The 11,406-nt window shown below is 46.3% G+C and overlaps 1 protein-coding gene across 1 annotated transcript in view; it reads right to left on the reverse strand.

Moving 5' to 3' along the window:
• FBXO32 (F-box protein 32) overlaps positions 1-6,377 on the reverse strand; it is a 42,477-nt gene extending 36,100 nt beyond the window's left edge. Inside the window, exon 1 of the mRNA XM_012451600.2 lies at positions 6,047-6,377. Within this exon, the coding sequence (XP_012307023.1) occupies positions 6,047-6,162 (116 nt within the window). The 5' untranslated portion in view covers positions 6,163-6,377. The remainder of the gene's footprint in view (positions 1-6,046) is intronic.
• Between the last annotated feature and the right edge of the window lie 5,029 nt (positions 6,378-11,406).

The following is an 11,406-nucleotide window of genomic DNA, read 5'->3' on the forward strand; positions in this document are numbered from 1 at the left end:
CCGTCTCTACTAAAAATACAAAAATTAGCTGGGCATGGTGGCTGAGGCAGAGAATTGCTTGAACCCGGGAGGCGGAGGTTGCAGTGAGCCGAGATCATGCCACTGCACCCCAGCCTGGGCAACAGAGTGAGACTCCGTCTCAAAAAAAAAAAAAAAAAAAAAAAAGTCTATACAGGCACAGACTTCCCCTTCAGGATGAAACATTTTCACATCTGTGTGGAAGGCAGGGATGGGGGCTTCTACTTCTTTTGAATTCCCTAACAGTGCCTTGCATTGTAATTTGAAATACAGCACTCTACTCTTCAACTAAGAGCAATGCAGAGAACTACAATATTACTTTAAACAAAAATGACGGATGGGGGAGGGGAGATTACTGACATCATGTACTACACAATGCCTTCATTTTGCAAAAGCATTTACCCCAAGCTGCTGCTGCTTCTTAAAAAAAAAAAAAAAGCTTCATTGAGATAAACTTCACATACCATACAATTCATCCATTTAAAGTAGACCCAAGCTGCTTTTAAGTAGCATCCTCCTAACATGTCTTTAAAACATGATCATGTTTACAAAAATCTGACTTATAAACTCCATTTCTAGGAGATGCTTAGTGTTGAGCGCTAGCTGCTTAAGTTTTAGGTAGTGCCTGGACTGACACACACTAGGCATCGTGCTGCGAGGTGAAGACCCTTGACTAAAGAAGGTAAACTTATAACTGATAAATTTATAAGGGCTGAACAGACACTGGATGTCCCTGCCTAATTCACAGGTCTTTGAAGGATGGGCAGCTTCAACGTGGGCACTTATTTCCTTCAGTGCGCTGAGCGATCATTTGAGGGGTAATGAGCTATTCTACTATACAGTGTAACTTCCAAGTAAATCTCTGAATAATTTCCACAGAAAGAATGCGGGAGAAATACTGAGGTATGATGATAAGATAGGTTTCCCAACTCCCTCAACCCCCACGAAGTATGTAAAACAGGATTTATAATGCCAACTGGTAAAACATAAATTAGGGGTTTTTTTGGCTATACCATTGATATTTCATACTCCTTCAATTTTCTGAGTTTCTCTGCTGAATTTAAAGTGTAATTTGATTTCTATCTTTTTTGGATATACATCTGTTGGGTACAATTATGTACATCTGCACTTCTCTATTTCCTTGGCATTGTGTAAATGGTAGAAGAGAAGAGAAGATTTGAAGCAATTTCCAGTATCTTTTTGTTATTAAGACAATAGTCTCTCAAGTAGCACTTCAATTAGGATAAGCATCTTGCTAATATGCTTACATGTGACATCTCCAACAATATTCTCAGTGCTGCTTTTCTGGATCTTTCAGGACAAACTTAATAAATAATCATTTGTTAATCTTCCTTCTTAAGGCCATGCTTCATACCATTTATTGAGTTTCCTACTAAACTCAATAGCGTTCTCCTGTTCATTCAGGGAAACAGGATATTTTTAGGTTTCAGATAGAGTCCTGCAGAAACGTCCTCTCAGAGGCACTTTCAAAAGCAAGCCAAGGTTGAGTGTTTTGGGCCAGGCTTTGTATAACACATGAGTGTGTTTCTGTCTACTTGCATGACTACAGGGGTACAGAATTACTGACCAGCTGATTATCTGCTCCAAGGTCAGAAGGAAAAGAGGGACGGAACAAAGAGCAGAACTGAGTCCCTGAGGCTAACTTAAGACATTTCAATCAACACCGAGAGAAAAAGAGTAAAAGATAGAAGGTCATTTGAGTGGTCCACGATGTACCACAGCTGAGAACAGCTTTAGAAAGCAAAGCTAGAACATTTTGTGTGCAAAAATACCACATGAAGGCTTACTTTGAAAGAACACACACACACCCCCAACAACAAAAACCTACAGTATAAATCCACATATAGAGAATCATGAAATGAGGCTGTCTTAGTCTCAGTGACAACATTTAAGGTCTGGCAGCAGATTTGCCCAGCCCGGGCCGTAGATTATGATCATTACTTTGCAAGTTCAAATATTTATATTTCATTTTATTCTTTTCCAATTGAAAACATTCTTCAAAGGAATTGGTGCACTCATTTTCCTCAGAAGTTACAATAACCTGCTTTAAGGCTGAGTGACTCATTTCAAAAGCTAGTTTAGAAAGAATTTTACATAATTGATGATGTTCTCTCACTGTAGAATGCAGAAAAGTTTGAACCAAAGAGAAACCCTATACTTTTCACTTGGTACTAGGTTTTGGATTCCGGAGGTAGGGCCTGGAAAGAAGGGCTGTGGGGTTTATTTGTGTTGCCTACTTATATGTTTTCTTTTAAGCAATAATATATTCAGTTAGAGGCTATTTTGAGAGTCCAATTGTGTCCTTTTCAAGGAAATGCAAAGCCAATGGAAAATTACAACTGAAATTTTTAACAAGAAAAACCATTACCATTTAGGAATTGTAGCATTGGATTTTTTTTTTTTTTAAATAAGCAAAACCATCTCAACGAGGCTGCTTTCTTCACAAAATTCAATACTAGCCAGCAAATTGCTATTTTGTGTCACTTTTTACTAATCTTGATTTTTATAGGTGCAGGTCTAGAATAAGAAAAAGACCCCAGCCCCACATTACCACATACCAAGACACTTAAAGGCAACTTTAAAAAAATTTCAAAATAAGACCATAAATAAGATGGTTTTGGCAGCAGATAAAGGGAATGAAAAAAAAAATAGAGCCCTATTTCTCATTTCATTTGCAATAAAAACCATTTAAGAAAGCTGTGACGTGCCCCAAGAGGCTTAATTGTAGTTATAGAGCCTTGATTAAAGCCAGTGAAATTTCTATGCTAATTGACTGATGCATCTCTAGATCGCCAGACTCACAAGGTTAGTACCCAGAATGCTCTGGTGAAACAAACAGCCTAGTGTATAACGCTCATAGAACAGTGTCTGGCACACAGTAAGCTCTTATAAAATCTTAACTATTATTTTTACCCAGGCACCAAGGTAAACTTCCTGCTTCTGGGTCCAGCCTTAGCTATACAGTAAAGCAAGATTTGAGTCAGTTTTCAATGACAGAAGTGTAGGCTTAGAGAAGGGTGGTAGAGGCTCAGACAGTTTAGGTTACTCATCCTGGGGGTGGGCGGCGAGGGGGTGGTTGCTGAAGAGGGCTGTGCGGGCGCCTGAACCACCACTTCCTTGAAGCATTCTTGGATCATCCCCATTCACGCCAAGCTCTTTCCTTGCATTTTTAATCTGCCCCACCATATTTAACACTTGCCATTCCCCTTGTATTTTATATAATGTCGACATTTTTGAGAAGGGGTCTTGCTTTAAGCTTATCTTAAATCCTTCCGTGATCTCACTCCTGGGCACATGGCTGAGACTGGATTTGTAACATACATTGGAGGAGGATGGAGTCCTGGGCCACAGAGAGGGTGGCCAGCTGAGTCTAGAATGGGTATGCTGTGTGGACAAGCCTTGGTCAACACGAAACAACAGCCCCAGGCTGAAAACCACCCAACGCCTCCTTCATTCATCCCTTGCTCTTGTTTGGGCGGCTCACAGAACGGTCCATGGAATCAGAGAAGTCGGTCTACCATGTCTCTGCAGTCCTCTGTTTCAGGGTCCCTCCCTGCTTAAGGACCTACCTTTTGTTTTCTCAGAACAGGAGAGGCATTCAGCTTCACCTGTGTCTCCAGGCACGCAGCCCAAACCTGACTTCAGAGGGAAACATCACCAAGACCAAAAACAGTGAGGATATCTGAGATGACAAACCCAGACCACAGAAGGCCAACTGCTTTTAAGTAGTTGGCAGGCTTCTCATGCTAAGTAGGGAAGGGATTGTTTACAGTTGCTGGAAAAAAAATACCCTGCAAACAAATAGCCAGCTGCTTTGTTAGGAGGCTACCAAATGATTCTTAAACGCTGACTCAAAGGACCACAGGTGGTCAGAATATCAATGACTATTTGCGGTAATGATGATGGATGTGACAGCTCCAGCTCAGGTGTGAAACGGGAGGAAAGAAAAGAGTGAACGGGACACGGGAGGGGGGCTGGGCAGGAAGCCACCTGATCCCAGCCCAGTCTAAGCTTTTGTGGTAAGTTAAAACCATCTTCAGGTCTTCTATACTGTGAAGACAGAGATATCACTATTTATTTCTAAAGGAGATTGACACCAGTTTATCTTCTGATGCTGGTATAGGGTATTTTAAAACAAATTTTAAATTTTTAGTTATTTTTAGAGATAGAGTCTCTTTCTGTGGCCCAGGCTGGAGCGCAGTGGCACAGTCATGACTCACTGCAACCTTGAACTTCTGGTTACAAGTGACCCTCCCACCTCAGCCTCCCAGGTAGGTGAGTATGAATAGGACCCTACATTTTAAATCCTCTCCTGCTGAACCCAATCATCTGCTCCCCGCTGAGGAGCAGCCTGCAATTATATTTAGGTGAGCGGCTCTAACATGGCTCTTCAGACCCTTTCTGCACCTTTATAGAAAGAATCTGAACTTGTATACAGAAATAAAGTACCAAAATATTAGATCATTGTCCTTAGGAACAAGGAGAAAGGAAGTTTCCCATTTTGTTGAGGGAATAATTCAGGCATAATTGGCAACTCCAGTCAATAAAAGACACAGTCTGTCAATAGCAGTTAGTCTTACTTTTCTGTAAATTGCCTGATTTTGTGTAAATAAGGTTTCCTTATGGTGATCCCTAAACTCCTCTGGGACTGCCTCCAAGTAACTTCAACATAAATGGTTATATGCTGGCGGTTAGTACATTCAGGTCTCTCCGGACAGACTCCAGGATTAAATAATGTCTTTCTTTACTTTGTGAGACAATGGGAATTTGATGCATTACAAATTGCAAACAAATGGGAGGCACTGGAGGCCGAGCTGCCAAAATAACCACATTTTCTTGATAGTTTTCTCAAAATTTATTGCCAGTGCTTTATCCAAGCAACCAGTGGTAAATCTCAGTAAGTGGGAACCTGGCCCAGAAACAGAATTCTCCATCGAAGTCAATTTAAGGGTGCAGGGGCCCATGGTTTTAACCAAAGGCGGTAGGAATAGGCACCCAGGGGTGACCCTGGCTGCACCAGTCCTTTCTGGAATCACTTTCATGGCCCCCCCCCTCACCGGGCTAAATGGTAAGAGTCTCTGAAAGTCAACTGTCGAGGTCAGGGGCTGACAAATTCCAGGCAACCTCACTTATTAGCGGGCGCTGGCGTAGTTAGCCAAGCTGAGAGCGGAGCGCAGCAGACCTCAAGTTTCCCACCAGATCACAGAGCTCAGATGAGACCTCCAAACCAGAGACTCGTACCCAGGCCAGGCAGGCTTTCCGCAGCTAACAGGCACCCCTGGAAACAGTGCACGCTCTATACAAAGCAGACCGACGGAGAGGGCCACCAGAAAACAGGTGCAAGAGCCCTGTCCTCCCAGAAGCAGAGAGCTGTTGAGTTTCATCTCCCGCCTCCAGCCCCCTCTGCACCTCCGCAGCCCGCCCAGTAAGCAGCTCCCCCAGGGACCATCTGGCTGTCCCTTCCTGGTTACTCATCTTCCCGGCCACTTCGTGGTTGCCCGTGCCTGGGCGGAGCCTGGAAGCGCTCCAGGTGGGACCCTCATCGCATCCCGTCACTGGTCGCGTCCACCGCGCTTGGGCGCTGGGAGCCCGGTGACGAGGAGGTGAAGGGGCTCAGCCCACCCGCCCGAGCCCCCCACACGCGCAAAGTGAGCGACTCTGGGGTCCTTAAAGCAGGGACCACTAAAGATGGGTGATTAAGTCCGAGCGAGCGTCCGGGGACACTACCCGCGAATATCGTCAGGTTCTCAGAGGGACCAGGTGTTCCGTAAGGAGTCGTGTCCACTTGGGGACAATGACCTTGAACAATAAGAGAAACCGGATTCCCTGTCTCTCGTGCTCTGGAGACCTCTGCAGAAATGCGGGCATCGCAGTCCCACCCTCCCGGTCAGGGTCTCCCTCCGCAGCCCGCTCCAGCCCCGCCTGCCCCGCATTCGCCGTCCCTGCGCCCCCCAGACCAGCCCGGGTCAGTGTCGCGGGGCTGGAAGTTGGTGGCGGGTCCCCTCACCTGCTGAGGTCGCTCACGAAGCTGCCGCTCTTCTCATCCAGGAAGCGCTTCCAGCCGTCGGCCGTCTTCACCCAGCTCTGCCCGGGGGACCGCCAGTCCTGGCCGAGGAATGGCATGGCACCGAGAGCGGACGGGGCGGACTGGGAGACGGGACCGGCCTGGCGGCCTCGGGGACGCGCCACCCGGGGCGGATGCTCGGGGTGTGGGGCCCGCGACGGGGGCGGCGGCCGGGAACTGGCGTGGGGGCGTGGGGGCGGCGGAACGGCGCGGGGCACCCTGCGGGGCTGCCGGCGCGGGGAGGGTCTCGGGCGCCGCGGGCTCCGGGAGTGCTGCGCGGCTGTCGCGGCCGCAGTATTTATCCCCGCCGCCGGCCGCGGCTCTTTGTTGCCGGAAGAGCCGCCTGCTCTTAGCCCGGCCCCCCGGCCCGGAGGCCACGTGGCTTTGTTTATGGGCTCGGCTTGTTTTCCGCGGCTCTCGCTCCCCTCCAGGTTGCACAACCGTGCGGGTGGAAACTTGAAGCGGCGCTGCCAGGCCGGGTCCCTCGCTGCCCCTGCCACCTCCGCGCGCCCTCCCCTCCCCCAGGGCACCACCGCCCCTAAGCGAGGCACCGTGCTCGGAAAGCTGCGCCCGGGTCTCCTGAAGCTCCTGGGCTGGCGAGATGCAGGGAGGGGGCCGGAGCTGCGTCTGGGTCCCTGCTAGGTGGGCGTGGGGAGCAAGGCCAGCCCCCTCCTGCCCCCGCGCTGTCAGGATCGACCTCCGCAGCCAGATCAGCCTCCAAGGGCGTCTGCAGAGCCGCAACGCATGGCCCGGGGCAGCGTAGGGGGCGCAGCCTCTTGGCCTCACTCATTACCCCGACCCCGCCCTGGCACGCGGGTGTTGGAGCGGGGAGGAGGGACAGCCTCCCAGCCTTCCTGGGCCCGAGTTGTCACTAACCAGTCCTCCATCAGGCTTGTCCCTGGGGTGGCAAAGGAGGGGAAGGAGAGGGTTCGCGCAGGGTGGGAGTAAAGAAAAAGAACAGCCTCCCCCCACCACCACCCGAACACTCTAAGAGAGGGGTTAAGTGATGTACCCAGGGCCAGTGCTACAGTGCAATCTGAAACTACCCCGTTTGCTTTTACTTTTTGTTGTTGTTGTTGTAACAATCTACCCCTCTGCAGTAGAAACTCCATGAGAGCTGGTCTGTCTTGTTCCAGAGGCATTTCAGCCCCTGCAGCCTGCCAGGCCCAGTGCAGGCCTTCAACAACTATTTGTTGTGTGAATAAGTGAATGAATATGGGAGGCTGCTGGTATGAGGGTGGCTTCTTGCCCTTCATCACCTCTAGTTACGATGCTTTACAGCCTGGTCTATTTGGCAATTAGTTTGCATAGGGCAGCAGTAGCAGACTAAAAATCCCATGCTCAAGCTTCAGCTTCAAACGTGATTCTTCCATACTCTGCAGCCATCAGTATCATCCCTTCCATTGACTCGGTGTAATCTTTAAGGCTCAGGCAAAGAAATTGTGTGTGCCCTATGAGGCTACATGTTGGACTGGGAAGATGTTTTTAATAAAGTTTGTTTTCAAGTAGCCAGAGCTTTCTGATTTAGATTTCCCACCATAAATAATTTGTGTGGTAATAGTAAAAAAAAAAAAAAAAAGGCTTGTAAAAACATGCAGAAGAACAAACAAATGTTAAACACTGCGATAGTGCTAACAAGTAAGGCAGTGTTGGGTCTGGTCTCTGTTGGAGGGAGTTGGTATCTGCATAATTAAGGGATGTGATTATTATTATTATCATTATTTTTGAGACAGGGTCTCCTTCTGTCACCCAGGCTGGAGTGCAGTGATCATGGCTCACTGTAGCTCAGCCTCCCCAGCTCAAGCGATCCTCCTGCCTCAGCCCCTGATCCCCAGTCGCTAAGACTACAGGCACTCACCACTGCACCAGGCTAATTTTTTAAATATTTTTTTTGTAGAGATGGGGTTTTACCATCTTGCCCAGGTTAGTCTCAAACTCCTGGTTTCAAGTGATCGTCCTGCCTTGGCCTCCCAAAGTGCTGGGATTACAGGTGTGAGCCACCATGCCTGGCTGGGATGTGATTATTAAAGATGTGTGGTTGTTATGTATTAGTAAGCTAACTACATCCCTGTAGAAACCACAGATGTCCAGAAGGTAGAAGATTTGAATTCTAAATCTGCTGCAGCAGCATACTACCTGTCCTCCCTTGGATGCATGACTTAAACTCTTAGGGTTCCATTTACTCAACTGTCAAGAAAAAATGGAGCCAATAATACCTACCTTTCAGTATGGTTTAAAAGCAGTGGTAGATGAGTTATTGGTACCCATTCTTCCCTCCTTTCCAGTAGTGTCATGCACCCACACTTTTTGGTGATGTGTATTTTTTAAATTCTTGACAATGGGCTTGGCCACGTGACTGGCTTTAGGACGCTGATGGATGTGATGTGAGCAGAGGATCTGATGTATGTACTTGGTTGGTCTTGATGTTTCCTGTGCTCACCTGCTTCATGAAAAGAGCATACCCTGAGTAGCCACTGCTCCTGGAGTGGCTTGAGTGGCATCCTGTGTCCCAGGATGTGATACATGGAGCAGATGCTCCACTTGACCCCACAGATGTGTTAGCAAGAAATAAATGTGTCTTGTTGAATGCCACTGAGATTTTTGAGATTTTTTGGTTATATGCCATTGTTATACATATTGTATCAATAGCTGACTACTATAAAGAGTTGAGTGACTCAAAGTTGGTGAACGTTTAACTTCTAAAATTCAAGCACAAATAGGAAATTAGAATACTTTTATCCTTGTCTTTTGTCTGATAAGTAATCTTAGGAAGCCTTAGTGTTTGTCTCTAGTCCTTCAGTTTTCTGTTCCTCAAAAAACCCCCAGAGTTGTTGCGATCATGTCTTAATGCAGGCTTCTTCTGAAGTATGATTGACTGCTTTAGATTTCTCTCGCCATACAAAATCTAACTTGATACTACTTTTTTTTTTTTTGGAAACAGGGTCTTGCTCTGTCACCCAGGCTGGAGTGTACTGGTGCAAACATGGCTCACTGCAGCCTTGAACTCTTGAGCTCAAGTGATTCTCCTGCCTCATCCTCCTGAGCAGCTAGGACAACAGGCATGCACCACCATGCCTGGTTAATTAAAAAAAGTTTTTTGGAGAGATGGGGTCTTGCTATGTTGCTCAGGCTGATCTCAAACTTCTGGCCTCAAGTGGTCCTCCTGCCCTGGCCTCCCGAAGCATTAGGAGTACAGGCAAGAGCCACCATGCTCAGCTGCCACTTATTTAAACACATGGTTTCTACTGGGGAGTTTTGTAATGCTGGACCCCTCAAGGTAAAGAATTCTCCAGGCTGTGTCCAGACCGGTTACCTTCACATTAGATGCTGCCTTGACTTTGCAAAGACTGTGATTGTAAGCCCTGTCATAGCTGAGAATTTGAGAATCACCAAAGGCAAAATATCAGTGTTATAGCTTCAAGCTGAAGACATAGTGACACGTGGATACTCACAGAATTTCACGAGGCCCAGCACAGACTGGCTTGGACCCCATGCCGCCTAATGGTTTGTGCAGCGTTCACAATATGTGTACCATGGCTGTGTGTTTCATTGCTTAGACACTTAGCTACTGCCTCTCCTGCGCAGTTTTGTACAACACGTTACCCAAATTACATGCTGGGTATTTGATTTTTTTCTTTTCCCCTTTAGGATTGTGAGTGCCTTGATGGTGGGCTGTGTCTTAGGAGTTCAGTGCCACAGTGTCTAACAAGGTTGTTGGTACATGGTACATTTACATCAATAAATCAACAAATGGGTCCAACACCGTAACTCACACCTGTAATCCCAGCACTTTGGGAGGCCGGGGAGGGCAGATCACCTGAGGTCAGGAGTTCAAGACCAGCCTGGTCAACATGGTGAAATCCCGTCTCTACTAAAAATATAAAAATTAGCTGGATGTGGTAGTGAGCACCTGTAATCCCAGCAACTTGGGAGGCTGAGACAGGAGAATCGCTTAAACCTGGGAGGTGGAGGTTGCAGTGAGCAGAGATTGTGCCACTGCACTCCAGCCTGGGTGACAAGAGGGAGACTCCTAAAAAAAAAAATCAACAAATGTTGTTGAGCTGAACTGGAAGGTTGTTATTCCCATGTGTTTACCTGTTGACATCTTATTACTTCTAGGGACATAGCAGGATGGGACAAAGGGAGGGTTGGCATCCCTTAGTCCTACTTCGTATAGCTGCATTCTCCAATAGTGATGCTTTATGGCTCAGTGAGGCAGATAGGGAAGGTTGTCAAAAGGCGGCATCTTAGAAAAAAAATGCTTGAATGTCCTACTCCACTGATGATAGATGCCTGCCATGCTGAGGACACTGTGCCTGTCACTTTGCAGACACAATCCTGTTTCATACTCCTCATAAAACCTGTGAGCTAGGAATTGCTATTCCCATTTTATAGATGAGGAAACTTTGGCTCAGAAAAGTTAAATAGCCTGCATGAGATCACCTAGCAAATGTGGTGGGACTCCAGCTGGCACCCAGGTATATCTCTAACCCTGACTACAGCAAGACTGACTGGGTTCAAACCATATTCCCCACTTAAAAAGCTGTGTGATTTTGGGCAAATTACTTAATATCTCTGTACCATGTTTCCATTCATTTGTAAAATGGGAATAATAGTACCTACATCAAAGGATGTTTGAGGATTTATTGAGATAATAATATGAAGAACTTCTAACAGTGCCAATGCCAATGGCTTTTTCTTGTTCTTGGTTACACCTTCCCCATCAAACTGTAAGTTTTGAGGGCACGGAGCATAGCTCATTCAACAAATTTCCAGATGTGGGACAAATGTGTCTATGGGAGTACAAGTATAATGAAATAATTCCTTGCATTTCATTAGTTACTATTTATTACACTTGAGTTATGGAAGTGAGCCTTATTCTGCAGAAAATGTGGAGACTATATTTTCAAAGATACACACAACACAAATTTAGCCTGTCTACTTCCTCATAAGACTGTTGACAGAAATTGTTTGTAGAAAGGACTGTGAAAAGAATCGTAAATATAAAGCATTTTGTTGCTTCTAAACTAAATTTTGGCTGAGGGACTGATTACTTCTCACTAAAGTGCAATGGGTATTTTGTTTTTTCATAGTTTCTCTTTCTGAAAGGGGATTTTTTTTTTATTTGGTGAAAAATACTTATCAGCGGTAGTTGTAAGTTAAAAATAACTTTAGCTTGTTGGGTAGGGCAGTAGCAGGAATCAACTAAATCTGTTTAAGTTAGAGGGGACTTTATAAAGGAGCTAGAGGAATTCAGTGTATTAAATTCAACCTGTTAGTGTGGTCACAAGGAATGTGTGTTT

Source organism: Aotus nancymaae, unplaced genomic scaffold (assembly GCF_030222135.1).
Source record: "Aotus nancymaae isolate 86718 unplaced genomic scaffold, 86718_ANA_hifiasm-v0.15.2.pri h1tg000036l, whole genome shotgun sequence".
Taxonomy (NCBI): domain Eukaryota; kingdom Metazoa; phylum Chordata; class Mammalia; order Primates; family Aotidae; genus Aotus; species Aotus nancymaae.